General features: G+C 34.9%; 1 protein-coding gene across 1 annotated transcript; it reads left to right on the top strand.

Moving 5' to 3' along the window:
- Positions 1-958: 958 nt before the first annotated feature.
- LOC130824510 (uncharacterized) lies at positions 959-15,575 on the top strand. Its single transcript, XM_057689551.1, has 9 exons — positions 959-3,638; positions 3,727-3,831; positions 4,460-4,612; positions 4,970-5,133; positions 5,318-5,465; positions 7,775-7,897; positions 7,973-8,060; positions 14,298-14,698; positions 14,850-15,575. Exons 1-8 carry the CDS (start codon positions 1,347-1,349, stop codon positions 14,462-14,464), a joined length of 3,240 nt encoding a protein of 1,079 aa, XP_057545534.1. The 5' UTR covers positions 959-1,346; the 3' UTR covers positions 14,465-14,698; positions 14,850-15,575.
- The last annotated feature ends 925 nt before the right edge of the window (positions 15,576-16,500 follow it).

The raw sequence follows: 16,500 nt of genomic DNA, 5'->3' as shown, positions 1-16,500 counted from the left end.
AAATTAATTTTATAAAGTTAGTGAGAAATATATGGGGACCGTATGTAATGTTAAAATATTAAATTGAAGTTAGTGGAGGATATGTGGGGTATATAAGCATTATAAAAATATTAAAGTCAGTATGAATAAAGTTATTTTTGTCCAAAATTTGTGATATAAATGAAAAGATTCTATATGCGAATAATAAATAAAACACCCCAAAATGACAAATGAGAACTTTTTAAAGAACGGAGGGAATAATATACATACTTATCATTTGATGCTCGTTATATTTCATTCTCAACTCTGTTTATCATTCAAATTAATTTTATATGTTTATGTTGTGACTACTATACATGGACATGGGAAAATATATTTAAGTGAGCTCTTGTTTACATTAATTTTTTTATAATATTTAATTATGTAGTATAATACAATATATAAATAATTAAAACAACACATTAAATTGCATAAAAAGTCAAATTATTTTTTATTAAAATAATTAATATTGAATGTGCATACGCGTTACAATTTTATAATTTCTCCGTTTCATATTACTTGCTACATTACAAGATAATGCACTATTCATTCATCACTATTAATTTGTGATTCATTTTTAATCTAAAAGTTAATACATAATTAAGTGAGATCTTGTTTGATTTGTCTTAATACAAAGATTATTGATATTAAATTTTTATAATTTTTATTATTTATAATTAGAAACATTAAAAATTAAATTAGTACAAAAAACAGTACAAAAATCAAATAGTGTAAGTATTTTGAATCAGAGAAAGTACATTCAAGTATTCAACAATATTTATTTACAACAATTAAACCCAATCACGACTCACTGGCGCATCACGCGCCATAAAATCACGTATTTAGAATTTCGAAAAGTGGGCCCATATTAGCTAACAAAAGTTTGCCACGTGTAACCCTACCGGCATCAAACTATAGCATCTTCTGCAACATTCCATTCATTTCACCGAAGAAATAAACTGAAAAAAACAAAAAGAAAAAAAAAAAAACCTCCATACGCGACGAAGCTATGGCGGTGCTTTCTCTCTCCTTGAATCATCAGCTTTATCATCTCCATCATCGCTTTTTTTATCATCTTAAATCTTTTTAATTGAGACGAAAGAATTTCTTTCCAATTTTGTTTCATGATGATGACGAACTATTATCTAATCTAATTCTGTAAAAATTTGATTTTGGAGGGTTTTCAATCGATTTTCCGCTTTTTAGGCATAGAAGTTCGGTTTTGCACGCTTTTGTCTGTTTATCATGCTTAATTTTTTATTTGTAGAGATTAGACTGTGATTTTGGTGGTTTAGTTTGAATTTCAATGGTGATATGCTTGGATTTCGATGATACTAATGTGTAAAAAGGGAAATAAATGTTTGAATGATTTGTTAATGGAATATAATAATCAGGCTGTGTTTGTTTCAATGGAAGGTACTGGTAGTGGCATAAACAATAGTAATATGGCAAATATAGGAAATGATGAAATTCCTAGGGTTAAGTTTTTGTGTAGTTTTGGGGGGAGTATATGGCCGAGGCCACAGGATGGGAAACTTAGGTATGTTGGTGGAGAGACACGGATTGTGAGTGTACCTCGTGACGTAGGGTACGAGGAATTGATGAACAGGATGCGAGAACTTTATGATGCGGCTGCTATACTGAAGTATCAGCAGCCAGATGAAGATCTTGATGCACTTGTTTCAGTTGTTAATGATGATGATGTTACGAATATGATGGAGGAGTATGATAAATTAGGGTCTGGGGATGGGTTTACAAGGCTTAGGATTTTCTTGTTTTCGCATCCGGAGCAAGATCTTTCGCCTCATTACATAGACGGAGATGAAAGGGATACCGAAAGGCGGTATGTGGATGCTTTGAATAGCCTTTGTGAGTCCCCTGATTATAGGAGGTCACAGCTTAATGATTCTCCGGTAATGACGCCTGTTGATGAAGTTCATATTGGTGATCACTTCTTTAATTCGATGAATTTAGAGGGAAGTATGCATAATCAGAGGAATTATGAGTTGGGATTGGGGCAGTATAATTTGATGCAGCTTGCTGTTCCTAGTTTAGGATCAGGGCAACATTTGGGACCTGTTGCACAACGGTATAATGAGGAAGCTCCATGGAGTCCGAAGTATTATTCACCAAGATGTGGTGGTGTTCATGAAACGCGGACGTTTACTGAATATCCATCTCCACCCTCGTCTGCTCATTATCGTGTGCCTTATCAGGAAGTGCCTGATAAATGTTTGGAGAGGATGCCAGAAGAATCTGACAATGTGGCCTGGTTGCCTACTGGAGGTGTGGCTGTTGACAGGGGCGGGTTTCCTGGCAATATACTAAATGGGCAAAGTGCTCTGGACGGAGCGAGCGTTTGTGAGCATTGCAAGATAACTTTTCAGAGGAATCCTGCTGCTTCCGACTTTCGATTGAGGGCTGAAGGTCAGTCCCATGTAGAACAATCTGTTGCTGCGAACGGGTTTACGTATTGTGTCAAATGCCTTCCGAGGAGGGAACCTGTGATGTTGAACACGGATCTGAAATTACAGCATAGCTTATTAGGAGTTGGTAGGATGGGTGACCATTACAACTTAGATGGTTCTGGTTCGCGTATTGGCGCAACAGCTTATACCCACCTTGATGATCCTCGTTACGTTCGAGGTGGAAATGAATTGGGTGGTGATGTTTTCCATGGACAAGCTGTTGCTACTGGTTCATTTGTTCAAGATAGAGGTGTTCATACTGCAAACTTGCCTTATTCTTATGGGGCAGATGTTCAGCATCAAGCTCTACCGAACCATCCATCTGCACAGACTATGTGGAGGAATGTACCAACCCCAACTCATGTCCCCCCAGTTTATGACTCATCTAATCTTCAGCTAAGAAATGGTATGCTTAATCCTGTAGTTCCTAGGGCTAATGCTGAAGCCAGCCCCAGATTCATCATGGGCGTTGATCAAAGTCCATGGGGCGAGTCTTCTCGTAGGACGTTTGGAGTTGAAAATTCTGCTGCACCAGAATATCCATATGGGCATTTTTCGAAGTTGAGTGCGGCTGCACCTTTTCAGGAAGTTCATCCATCATTTCCTCATGATCCTTTAAGAACCACACCTAATATGGTTAATGTTCCTCCTTCAATGGGATGCATGAAACCTTCAGAATTACCTTCACATTTAGTGACTGAGAATGTGCTGTCTTCTGATGCTAGAGGTCACAATTTTATACAGAGAGAATGTACTAATAATATTGGGATTACATTAGATGAAAGAGGCATCCATAACGAATCAAATGGAACTCCCTTGAGCAAAAAAGAATTCGCCGATGTGGATGTTTCTACTGAACATAATCATATTGCAGAGAAGAGTTCCATAGTGGAATCACTTAATGGTATCAAGTTAAATGGTGTAAGCCCTGGTGAAGGAACCAAAGATGTTATTGAACCAGTAGAAACAAATAATTTCCCAATAGAGGAAAAAGAAGATTTGAGCTTCTTGCCAGAATTGCTTGATTCTGCCAAGAAAGCTAAACTGAAAAGTGCTGAGATGGTGAAAGCCAGAGCTCAGGAAGATGCTAGTCCTGTTATTCTGCATGACCAATCTGCTGGGGTTACTGACGCTGATGAGACAACATCACCGGTCAGTGCTGGACAACCAACTTAATTTTGTTTAGATCTCATCTATGTTGAATTTTTCTTTTTTCTGTTATTACTGAATTGTGTGATAGGATGCTGATGGTAACTCCGAGGGGGGATCTGAAAATGATAACATCGATACTTCTAAGATTGAGTCTACAAAGGCCGAAGAAGAAGCTATAGCTAAAGGACTTCAGGTGTTTTTTTATGCCTTTACTCTTCACGCTTACGTCTGCATTTTTTTGAGTGAGATAAAAGAATAGAAACAGGAAACAAGTCTGCGATAAAAAGAGCAATAGAAACTTTCAAGCCAGTGTAAAATGAGGTAACGGTTGCGATTGCAGTGATGGAATAGTGATGCGGTAATCGGAGTGATGCAGTTAATGTAACCCCTAAATATCGGTCGAAATCATAAGATCTCTTGATAAGGCCCAAAACACGTTTTTTAAACACCTTTACAACGCAAGAAAGATGGGTGCGGCCAATGCAATGCGATGCCACCTTGGTTTTAAGCTCTCCTTTGAGCATTAGCCATGTGACTATGTCTGTAGACCACTCTTTGATAGAGCTTTCCCTTTCGTCCTGTTCATGGAAATACCTCTGATTCGTCTATCATTGATCAAATGCAGGACTTAGGATAGTTAGGTGCTCGCACCTGTCCATATTGTTCTACATTTTCATCAACTCAATGCTTTGAGGTTTAAAGACATCCCAATTAAAAAGTTTACTTAATATTATTTTTATATTTAACCGCGTTTGTAATTTGTTTGTGATTGATCGATGAAGCTCTTCTGATGATAAAACTTCTTCCACCTGTTGATTCAGACTATTAAAAATGATGATCTGGAAGAGATTCGAGTGCTTGGCTCTGGTACATATGGTGCTGTTTACCATGGGAAGTGGAAGGGTTCTGATGTAGCAATAAAAAGAATCAAAGCAAGTTGTTTTGCTGGACGACCTTCTGAAAGAGAGCGTCTGGTATGTTTTTTATTTCAAATATCCTTGCTATCAGTTGAGGGTGACTTTTTTTCACCTTCTCCTATATAATTTGTGATGCTCGCTGGTGGAAAAAGCAATTGTATTGGCTTTAGGTTGCTGCTGTTATACACCTTGGTTAAACTTTTTATACTTAAAAGTTATGACAAATTAATGATCATGGTCGACTTATTTTGATGTTCGAATAAAATAATCCTTTTTTCTCTGCTCTATTTTGGGAGGGAACATCCATTTCCAATATTACTGTGACATGTCAGCCTCTACTTCTACTTCAGTTTTCAAATCAGGTATTGATTGTTTTGTTAAGAAACTGATGACATTTTATTGATGTTATAACAGATTGCAGACTTCTGGAAGGAGGCTCTCATACTGAGTTCATTGCATCATCCTAATGTTGTTTCCTTTTATGGTATAGTGCGTGATGGTCCTGATGGGACACTAGCAACAGTTACTGAGTTCATGATCAATGGATCATTGAAACAATATTTGCAAAAGAAAGATAGGTACTTTACAACTATGAGTCTATGATTACTGATTTATGATAAATATGGTGAGCTTGTAGTCATGCCGAGGGATTAATGACTTTGACTAAGTTTGTGCTGATGTGCTCTATTCTTTATTGGTAAGGATATATACTTTTGACTCTTTATAAAGTAATTGATGTGGTATTTTTCTCCCTTTGAACAGAACAATTGATCGTCGTAAGCGACTTATTATAGCTATGGATGCAGCTTTCGGAATGGAGTATTTGCATGGAAAAAATATAGTGCATTTTGATTTGAAATGTGAAAATCTTCTGGTCAACATGAGGGATCCTCATCGACCAGTGTGTAAGGTACAATGCTTTATGTGTTTCTTGATAATTATCCTTTTCAAGCAATGGATGTTATAAATCCTTCGTTCGTTCCTGCATGTGCATCAGCTGTGGCTGTTTCGTTATGTTACAGCAAATAGTCAAATAAAAAAACTCTATTGTGTCATAAGAAATTTGTACCTTCTAAACTAATATCCTTTGACCTATTTTACTTGGGGGGTTGACACATGAGTAGATATGTATTTTGTATGATGTAAATGAATTTTTCTGCTAGTTACTCAAATAGAAACTTACAAGCAAGAAAAATATAATAGATTTTTTCAATATTAGAGTTACTGTTTATGGTTTTCAAATACTCGTTGGAGAATTGTTGCAGACAGATTAATGTAGATATTGCTATTACTTACCTTTTGTGCATTTTGTTGTTTACGATAAAACTTGTGTACTTTAGGAGTAGGATAGTCATGGGTCGACACCTAGAATTTGAGTTGAATCTCATAAGACCTAGATTTGAACCCTAAATCTTTTTCTTGGACCCTGAACCAGAATCAGATTTGTAGGGTCTAGTTCAAAAAATGAGTCCAATATTTTTTGCTTACGTATATCTTAATCTTCTAAATTTACATCCACTTTGTATAATCTTAAAATTTATGGGAAAAATAGAATAAAGTCAATAGTGAGAATATGGCTATGAGAAATGAATTAATCAGACATTACATTCTAATATTTTATATTAAATGATAATTCCTTATTCCAAAATAATAAACATTTAAATCAGTGATAATTTATGACATGAATGTTTCAACAAGGAAAATTATCATAAAAACAGATGTTAATCTTCAATTAACAATATTAATGAATTAAGATACTTATATCTTATAAGCTATAACTAGTAATGATAAAAGTTTATAGGTTTTAGTTGGATATTAACTTAAATAATTAAATTTTACATATAATTATGGTCTAGGGCTGAATTTGTGTTTGATAAACTTAAATTCGACCCTATTTTTAAGACATGGACTTGAAATCCAGACTCATATCCATTTGGTCTTAAATTTTCAGACCCAGACCCTTAAGTTAGGGTCGGTTCCAATGGGGTTTGGGTAGGGTCTTTAACCCATGCTTTTCCCTATATAGGAGTTGGTCTACTTGGCTTTTCCAGAGCGTAAATGTGGCGGCTACTGTGCTTGTTTTTTATTTTATCAATATTATTCTTCATTTGTATTGAAGCCTTTATTTCTAGTGTATCTCACTTGCGTCTTTTGTGGGTGAGGGCATATGGGCTTAGTTCAGTAGGCACTTGACACGAGGCACTAGGAAATAGGCACTTGGCAGGGTGGTGACATCCATGTACATGTCACCTTATTATGATAATTTGCTGCATGTGGGTGTCAGTCTGATCGTCAAGACCTTAAAAGCAAAGAAGTTGAGCTGTATTGCTTATTGTTACTAGTGATGGTATTTATCTTGAACATAACTAGACAAAAAATCAAGAATGTTGTTTTCAACACATTTCTGGTTTCCAGTGTATGTATGATTGCTTATGACTTCACGTGGCAGGGTACTTGTTTGGGATGTTTCTTGCAAATTCATATTTTTTGAATTGTTAGAAATTTGTTGTCCAGTAATCTGACTGTAGATTTCAATCACTGCTTATGCACAATGAATTTAAAACAGAAGTTCATCACTTTTTCAAATTTCTGTTTGTGCAATTGTACAGGAGCAAAACTTCACAACTTCCACATGTTTTTTAACATTTGAAATGATTGTTTGTACTCAATTATGCTTCATTTGTAACGAGTTGTAGTGGTTTTGAGGAAACATGACGACATTGCCAAAACCTTAGTCGCAAGGGTCAACTACATGAACCATTAAAATATTACATAAAATATTTAGGAAGAATTAAAAGAATTAAAAGAGGTCAATTTTTTGACAATCATCATGCTACTTCTCCGTGCTGTGCTATTATATTTAGGAAGGGGGTTATAGGAAGCTCCATAATCCATTATGTTTCTTGGGGTTTCTGCAATTGTTTTTTGGAAATGTTCAACTTGATTCATTTTTTTGGGTGTAACCGTGTTTTAGTGCATTCTTAATAGCCGACGACTTTCTTCTGAAGTCTTCTTCTAATTCTTTTAAGAAGTTAAAACATTCTAATCTGGCATAAGTGTGTGAAAGATGGAGAAACATTGCAGAAATGTACATTTTTGGCCTTGTTTTTTTCTAATATTTTTTTAATTGTGGGAGAACGTTAGTGATTGTATTAGACAAGTTCCTCTATTTCATTTCGACAAGTAAAAGTAACATTGACCTTTCCTATGTAATTCTAGATTGGTGATCTTGGATTGTCAAAGGTGAAGCAACATACATTAGTGTCTGGTGGTGTTCGTGGAACTTTACCTTGGATGGCTCCTGAGCTTCTTAGTGGAAAGTGTACCATGGTGACAGAGAAGGTCAGTGTTGGAACTTTGAATTATCCCCTATTTAGACCTCTCCTTGTTGCCAACCTTTCTCTTTATGTGATGTAGATTGATGTCTACTCATTTGGGATTGTAATGTGGGAATTGCTGACTGGGGAGGAGCCTTATTCAGACATGCATTGTGCTTCTATTATTGGTATGTAAATCTTGCATAAGCTCTATGTGCTTAAATAGTGCAACTGTGTTTTTGTTGCGTTATATCTTTTGTGAATTTTTCGTTCTCTATCAATGAAGTTTAGAGCACTTGATATGCAACTTCTCACAAAATAAGAATGGTGCTCTTGGAACAAAGATAGTAAGATCTTTCTATTTGAAATTAACATGGAAGTTACATTTGAGATGAGTGCAGTATGGTGCAGGGCCACTAGTTTCTAGCTAAGCACCCATGAAGTAAACTGATATAAATCTAATCCTATAGAACTAATAAACTCATAAGAGGCTGCACGCCTGCTAGTAAGATCATATACAGAATTTTACAGCTTTTAGCACAAGCTTATCTTATTTCTGCTTAATAAGTTGAAATGCAGGTCTTTTCTGCTGTTTGATTGCTAGGATTTATGAAAGATGTTCTATGCTAATCTTCGTATGCATTTTCACACTTCTCTGCAATACAACTAAAAAGAAGATTATTTTAAAACCTGTTAGTGCCATATTGGAGTACGTTTAATAGCTATACCAACCTGCAATTTTTGTGTACAGAGTATAGATACATTATTTTTCGTCCTAGGAGTTTTAAGCTCTTGCTCTACAAGGATAACTCAGTTTAACAGAAATATTAAGCTCTTGTTTTGAGTTCTCTAATACTGTGGTTCTGTCATGAACTGAGGTGGTTTTTCATCGAGTTAATTTGTTTATGGTCTTCTAATAGTGTTTATATACCTCTACGGCCCTAGTCTGCGTGAATTCATTAGGTCAAGAGCTTAATGATGCGTGTTTGCAACTTCTTCTTCTATATGGAAGGCACACCTTGGTATCTTGCCATCTTGGTTATAAAATTATTTTAACTGTAGTTACACATCTTAGGAGAAGCTTCCATGGTATAGAAATTAGAACAAGCATAGTCCCCACTGCCCTCTGTACTCTGCAGGATTTTGATGCTGTTAGAAACTACTTGACCAGTTTCTTATCAGATTTCCTGGTAGTCAAAGAGTTCACGAGAGACAAACATGAAAGTTGTTAACGTTATTAGAATCTAAGTTCTATGATTTATGTTTCTATCAAAGTAAAATTATAATAGATATTATCCCATCATAGGGACGAAACCAAAGTTGATGTCTCAAGGGAATCTTTAAACCAAATTTAAACAAAGGTGACTAAGCTTACATCTTTCATGCCAATGTCATCCCATGTAATCAAACTCCATTATCACTTGCCCAAAAACATAGATAATTATAGAGTCAAGAACACGGTCAAGTAAGGAACTAACCTACACACAACATATTAGCTCATGTCACACACTTATAACCTAGTTCATCATTGTACTGCTCACTTTGACAAACAAATGGTTTGGCACACAATAGGATACCTAGTCTTGTGTGTTATACACTTCTTTGGGTTATACACATCCATCTCCATGATCATTCTCACTTGTTTTCATTCAGTGGGATACATCCATCTCCATGATCATGGTCACGTGACCATGTTTACATGCATAAATTTGTATTCCTCAACACATACAATAAATAGTAGTTTGGGGTACCAAAGAGATGTAATTAACAGTTCCTTGTTACATTCTAGAATTGCTCCTCTACATGCACATCTATAAGCTTACACAAATAGCTATCTCCATAGACTCTTATACTAGTTCAAACTCTCTAGCTTTAATACAAGTACCTAACACAACAACACCAATCAAACAATCATGAAACTACGCGCAGGCTAGATTGAATTTCTAAGGGTTTTTGCCCAAAGCTCCTGCCATGCTTTGTGTGTAAAAGCCGTCTAACTTAACCAAATACCTGACTAGGACATGGATGCAACAACCATTGGGCTAAACCATGGGTTAAAACGAGGATGTTTAGTCAAATAATGTCAACTTCATAATGGATTTTTGAGCTTAATGTTTTGCAAAATATTGTTATGTAACCTGTGATTTGAAATCATTGTAACATCTATTATAAGTTGTTATTGTAATATATTTCCATTATAATCCTTTTTTTTTATGTGTTGGGTTCTAAAGGTCTATTTTAAGTTTTATTTTTCATATATATTCTAGAAAATTTGAATTACTATAACACAATTAATATCTTTCAAGTCAATAGTTTACATATTGATGTTCGCAGAATGAGTCGTAGCACCATTGCATCCGAAACCACAATCACGGTGACACCCACAATTTTTTTCCGATGGGCTCAACCCCTACCTTAGTCTTATGCACGTAAGAGTCTCATGTATACAACCTATTCTATTCACGACTGCATAATTCATAGACATTACATGATCCCTTAAACTCAAGCTATTCGACAATAAATCTTAGTTTAATACCCAATAACAACCAATATTTTCATTATGCAGAATATAGTAGAATTTAGAACCTTCATTGAACAAGAAAAACACACTTGAGAATTTAGGATTTTTAAAACATGCCTACATCCTTTGTTTCACCTAACATGATACTAAATCTCCCAAGCATCAACATAACATATATCAAATATCTAGAGTATTGTCATAATTAACTGGATGAACAAAGTGTAAACAAAACACTTACCCCAACATAATACTCTTGACAATTGAAGAGAAGAATGATGAACCACATGAATGGGAATGAGTTTATGAGCGTGAATGAGAAGGGAGAGAAACTAATGGATGACTTGGGGATAAATAATCTTAACTTAAGATCATAAGGATGAGGTTAAGAGTTGGAATTAAAAAAAAAAATTAGACTCTACTTAAACGCTAGTGACGAGTTGGTGTCTCAATGCTAGATTTTCTTGTAGTCCAAAAAATATATAGACCTCAAGACGAGTCACCACTTTGATCTACCACCTTATTTACAAAGATTTGACAACATGTTCACGACCTTAAGGGCCTCCTAGGTTAGCTGAATTTTGACCCAATGCTACAAAATACAAAATGCTATCATGCTACCCTTATACATTTTCAGGTTCCAAGCAATCATACCATGACTTCCAAAGTTGGGATGTTTTATTTGAATTCTTCAATTCTTACTATATGGAAATTGAACATTTTACAAAAGTCCCTGAATGATATTTCTTTCTTGTATTCCAAATAATCGCACAATATCGAATAAGTTATTAGATGTTTAGCTGTCCAGGCATAGTTGTCTTTTTCTAAATGGAGAAGTCAAGAAAAAGATGACTATAAGACGCTTATAACTATAGTGTAAAAACAAGACTGCATCTCTTTGATCGTATTGTAAATGTTTTCAGAAATAAGTGAACCAATATTTTCTGTATTGTAAAGGTGTAAAAATCCGCGTATTGGGCCCTATTAAGAGATATCTCATGCTTTTAACCAATAATTAGGTGTTGTGATAATCATACCGTTCCTTTATTGTGAGTCCGTGATCGCAACTATTACTGCATTTTTACACTATGCTTATAATTGTTTTTAATAAAGAAATTTTTATTATTGAAAGAATCTTCTCAAGTACATTATAGGGACAAGAGATCACAAGAAAGTTCATTTAACTACATTAGTACATTCTATTCTCCTCCACACTCATTTAAAGAACAATGTTGAAAGAGACCATTGGCCTTTGTCCATAACGAGGCTAAAAATTTTGTTTTATCCCGAATAATTTCCAAGGACAAGAATTAATCGCCTATTTCTTTCCAACCAGGTAGGCTATAGGATTGCATAACAACTCATCCATAATATCTTGAGATCTCTATTGCCACCAAATCCATGAATTTAGTAATTAAGAAATCCGCAATTTTTCTCGGAGCAATCCACTCTTTCTCGCCAATCTTAAAAAGCCTAGTCATAAGACTATGTAAAACTGCTATGCATAAAATGATGATAATTATTTTCTCCATCCTTCAAACATAAAATACATCTATGTGGATTCAAAGACTTATTAGGTCTCCTATTGTGTAATTTTTTCATCGTATTAAGCTTTCATAAGACAACCAACCGAATAAAGGCTCTAACTTTAAAGGGGACTTGCTCTCCAATTCAATTTGGTAGATGTAACTCAAAAGTTCTTGATATGCTTTCCCATTTTGAAGGCAATTCCAATCACTTCTCAACGTACATGTACTTTTCCTCGTCGGAGTTTGTTTTTGTTTTTTTTTCTTTTTTTGTTTTTGTTTTGTTTATTTTTTTCCCGAAATTGAAGCATATCCATTTCCTCCAAAGCTTTTGGTTTGATTTGAGGAGAGCTATTCAATAGCATTAGCTCCCACCATCTTCATCTTTGCCGATTTCACTGTACGTCTGTACCTAGTCGCAACCTAACCCGACCCCACCATACGACAAGCTGACTACCAACAATTGAACATTGATGCTATCATTGATTTTGCGACTCTCCTACTGTGTCACTATTGGAATGTCTCTCCTCTATGAACCTCCATATAGCACACCCTAACACGAGATCGTAATAGCAACCATAACTCTAACAATCACAACCAAGGGATTAACGTAGGACTTGCTGAGAAAAGGTGTTTCAAAAAGGGGGGGAGGGGGGAGTTGACAAATGGTCTTGATTTTAATTTTGATGGTGGGATTGCTCCTTGATGGTATAATTGGATTGCCAAATTAATGCAATTGACAAGAAATAGTGGCTTTAGGGGAGTGATATTGTGATAGTGGACAATGGCGGGTTCATCGTTACTTGGAACGACATTCAGTAGGGAACGAGAACAGGAACTAGAAATACAACCTAGATTGACTTAGGACGATTGAGTACAAGATACATTATGTATAGAAAGTATATTTGAAAACAAATTTAAATTAAAATGATTTTTTTGCTTTAAGATTTTGTTTTTAAATTGAATTTCTTTAGTTTTCTAGGTTTCATCTCGTTTTTCCTCCTTATTTCTTTAATTTGTAAGTGAAGGTGATAATATCCTTTAAAAAAGGTCTTCTACACCAACTCTTGTTGGCTTTGCACGTGACTAGTTGGACTGCCTAAGATTTTGCTTTGACAGCTAGATGAGGGGTCTTGGGGACTATGATGTTGACAATTGATGAAAAAGACACTTACACTTTGTTTTGATTACAATGTAAGAGTGAAGGAAGAGAATGGGAAGGGAGGGATGGGAAAGGAAGAGGAGAGTATAACTAAGAAAGCTGCCCTTGTTTGTTTTGGAGGAAAGGGGAGGAAGAGGAAGATAAAACTAATTTTCCTTCCAAATCTTTTCACTTTTGGAGAGATTCATCCATTAACGAAATTAAGGAAATAAATCCCTCCAAATCCTTTCCTTCCAAATCTTTCCCTTTCAAAATTTTATCCAAACAAAGAAAAAAAATCCCTTCAAATCCTCCTCTTTCCTTCCCCTCCAATTCCCTTGATCCAAACATATAAGGAGGCTTTTGGGTGGGGCGGAGAGAAAATCAGTGGGTGGGTTCAATTAAAAATTTATCTTCCCTTCAAGCCAATCAATTTAGGGAATTGGAGGGTTTTGATTATTTTGGTATTTCCTTTCCCTAGTTTTTGGCCATGCATTTCCTATATGTTGCTGACCAGGTTTAGCAGTTCAAATTTTAGAGCAACGTCCTTAACCCTGAATCCAATGCCTCTAATTAGGCTCTTGCTTTGGGCTAATAAGGGAAGTTGCATACACATTACCGTAACACTTGCACACACAAAGAAGTTATATCTTGAACAGCCTAGAAGTTTTGATATAACAATTTTATTACTTCATTAGAAGAAGCTGGTCTCATAATTCGGAAAAACTAGTTCGAAATAATTGTTGCATGCTAGGTGCCAAGGTTTTTGCTTGGAACAGAAACGTTGACCTCATCTCAAATCAATGCAAGATGAAATGTGTATGCTTCTGTTTAAATATTATGATTATGAAGAATAGGGGTTTCATTTTATCTTCATCTGTGGATATGGACATTAGCATCAGCAGACTAATGCTTCTTATTTCGCTGCTGACGTTTTTATGTGTTTTGTTCATCTATACCATCGAAAGGTTGCATGTCATGTCTTTGATGCATTTAGATTGTTGGTTGGTTTAGCTAGGAATATCTGAATGAGGAAATAATTTGGAAATTCCTTGCGATATCTTACTGTTTTTTATATTATGCATTAGGAAAATGAACTATTGCTCAAGGAAGGTTTAGACTTTAGACCCTCTGACAGGCTACAACCTACAAGCATATAGACTTTGCTTTATGGGTCTAAACTTGTTACAGCTATCAGCTAGTGCCATGTTTGTTGACAAACTCTGCATGTTGCTTGCAGGGGGTATTGTGAACAATACGTTGCGTCCCCAAATTCCGACATGGTGCGATCCTGAATGGAAATCTCTAATGCAAAGCTGCTGGGCACCTGATCCGTCAGAGAGGCCGTCATTTTCCGAGATTTCCCAGAAGCTGAGAAGTATGGCTGCTGCAATGAATGTGAAATGATGCTTGAGGCAGATCACAAACTGTGCAGGTCTGATGTCTGTTAGGTGGTCGCTGATCTTTCAAGTTTGGAAAGCTGGTAGTTACGCTGCATTTTACTTCACAGCAACAATGATGGACTATAATGGTTTTATTAGCGCAGGATCATATATAATTCTTTTGTGTGTCACTACTATACACACTGTAGCTGACTTTCAGAAATATCAGAAATTTGGGAGAGCCTTCCCAAAACCAAATGTAAGTTTCCTTTTGTGTGGATGATACACCTATATTGTTCTATTGTTTTACACAAATTCTTGTATGAGACGGTCTCACCATGAGACATGCCTCATACTTGGGTTTCATAGCCCAATAATAGAAACTTTGTAATTATGTTGCCGTTATGCAGAAGGCCATGTTTACAAAAATGGTGGTCGCAATCATCTGAGGAGAGGCTTGTTTTGATTCCTAAGCAGAAGTTGTGAATTCCATTGTAAATATCAAGCAATAGAACATATAGCATAATCCATGAAGGAGCAAACACTACAAATATTTTGCTAGAATTTGTCTGAATCAAAGCGGTCAAGTTCTTTTGGTTTACATTTTAGATTAGGAATAAATTGTGTATCACACAATATCTTTGTTCACTCTTGTAAAGTAAAGTGTATTTGATTCTTGTTTCATTCACATTTTGTAATTTGTACGACTACTGACGACTATTGCATCAATGTTATGCTGATCACTATTTCTCTGTTGAATCCTTTCATTTTGCCAAAAGCTCTTGAAGGAAGTTCCATTGAAAATTTTCATTAATTATTGGTGAAATTTGTTATTCCGCTTCTACGCACTAAGATATATACGCACGATAGAGGGGTAGTCTATCAAGCTTATATTAGTCAATTTCTTTCTATTTACTCAATGTGAAGACTGTTGGGAAAAAGTATAAAATATATGGTAGAGTGACTACTACATTGTTTCCTTGTTTTTTTTCTTATTTTAAATTTGTAATAAAAAGTTACACATAGTTTTAAATAAAGATGCCAATAACTAAATATCTTAAAATTAAGCCACTACCTTAGTGCCAAATGTGAGAAGTTAAATAACCCACTACTAATAACTTACTAAAATAATTAACTCCTAAATGATAGCTATTTTAATTTCGAATCATATCTCAGCCGATCACATGTGCATAATTTAGCAACCATTCAAACACAATCAATGATTTGACGTACTCCATTTATTATTACTTTCTCGATCCATCCCACTAAATTTGCTTTGATCAAAAGTCAATTGGTGAAAATCGAATAGCAATATGATGAAAAGCATTAAATATATGCTTCAAAAACCGTAAAAAAAAAAGCCAATTATTGTAAATATCAAATAACAATATGATAGTATATAAATTATATTTTTATATAGGTTAGTGCAACCGCGTAAATGTCATTTTTTAGATAAATGAATTGGTTATGGGCTTATGGTTGTATTAATGTTTAATATCGTATAATATAATCTTTGTTGCAAGAAAATCACTATGATTTTCCAATCTGATCAATAACTAAACAAGATAACATTATATTTTTGCTTCTTGTTTACACTCTAGTTGACTTTGTGCTCAATTGCATGATTCCTATTTTTTTTACTTCAATTTCATGAATATGAATGTTTATATTAGGTATTGGAGGTGTCATTAATTATCATATTAAACAATATTATATTAGTAATTAGGTTAACTTTTTCATACTTTTATATCATCTAAGTCAATTTTTCAACCCACCAATAATAAAATATATTACAAGTCAATATAGCATCTTTCTTGAGTTTCTTTGTCGAGTATTTTTCCATAATATTGCCCAAAAACAAATTAATTCCCACTTTGCATTAATTGGGAAAATATTTCCCACATTACCGTCCACGTAGGATAGGTTTGGGATTTTTTTTTTTAATATAACCGCTAGTTGAAATGGCGGTTTTGTTTAGGAATCTTAAGTAAACCGCTATATGAAATGGCGGTTAACATGAATTTCAATTTTTTTAAAAAAAAAAATAAAAAATAAAAAAAA

The sequence above is a fragment of the Amaranthus tricolor genome, chromosome 9 (assembly GCF_026212465.1).
Source record: "Amaranthus tricolor cultivar Red isolate AtriRed21 chromosome 9, ASM2621246v1, whole genome shotgun sequence".
Lineage (NCBI taxonomy): Eukaryota > Viridiplantae > Streptophyta > Magnoliopsida > Caryophyllales > Amaranthaceae > Amaranthus > Amaranthus tricolor.
Note: the sequence above shows the minus strand (reverse complement) of the source record. Positions and strands in the feature narration are given on the sequence as shown.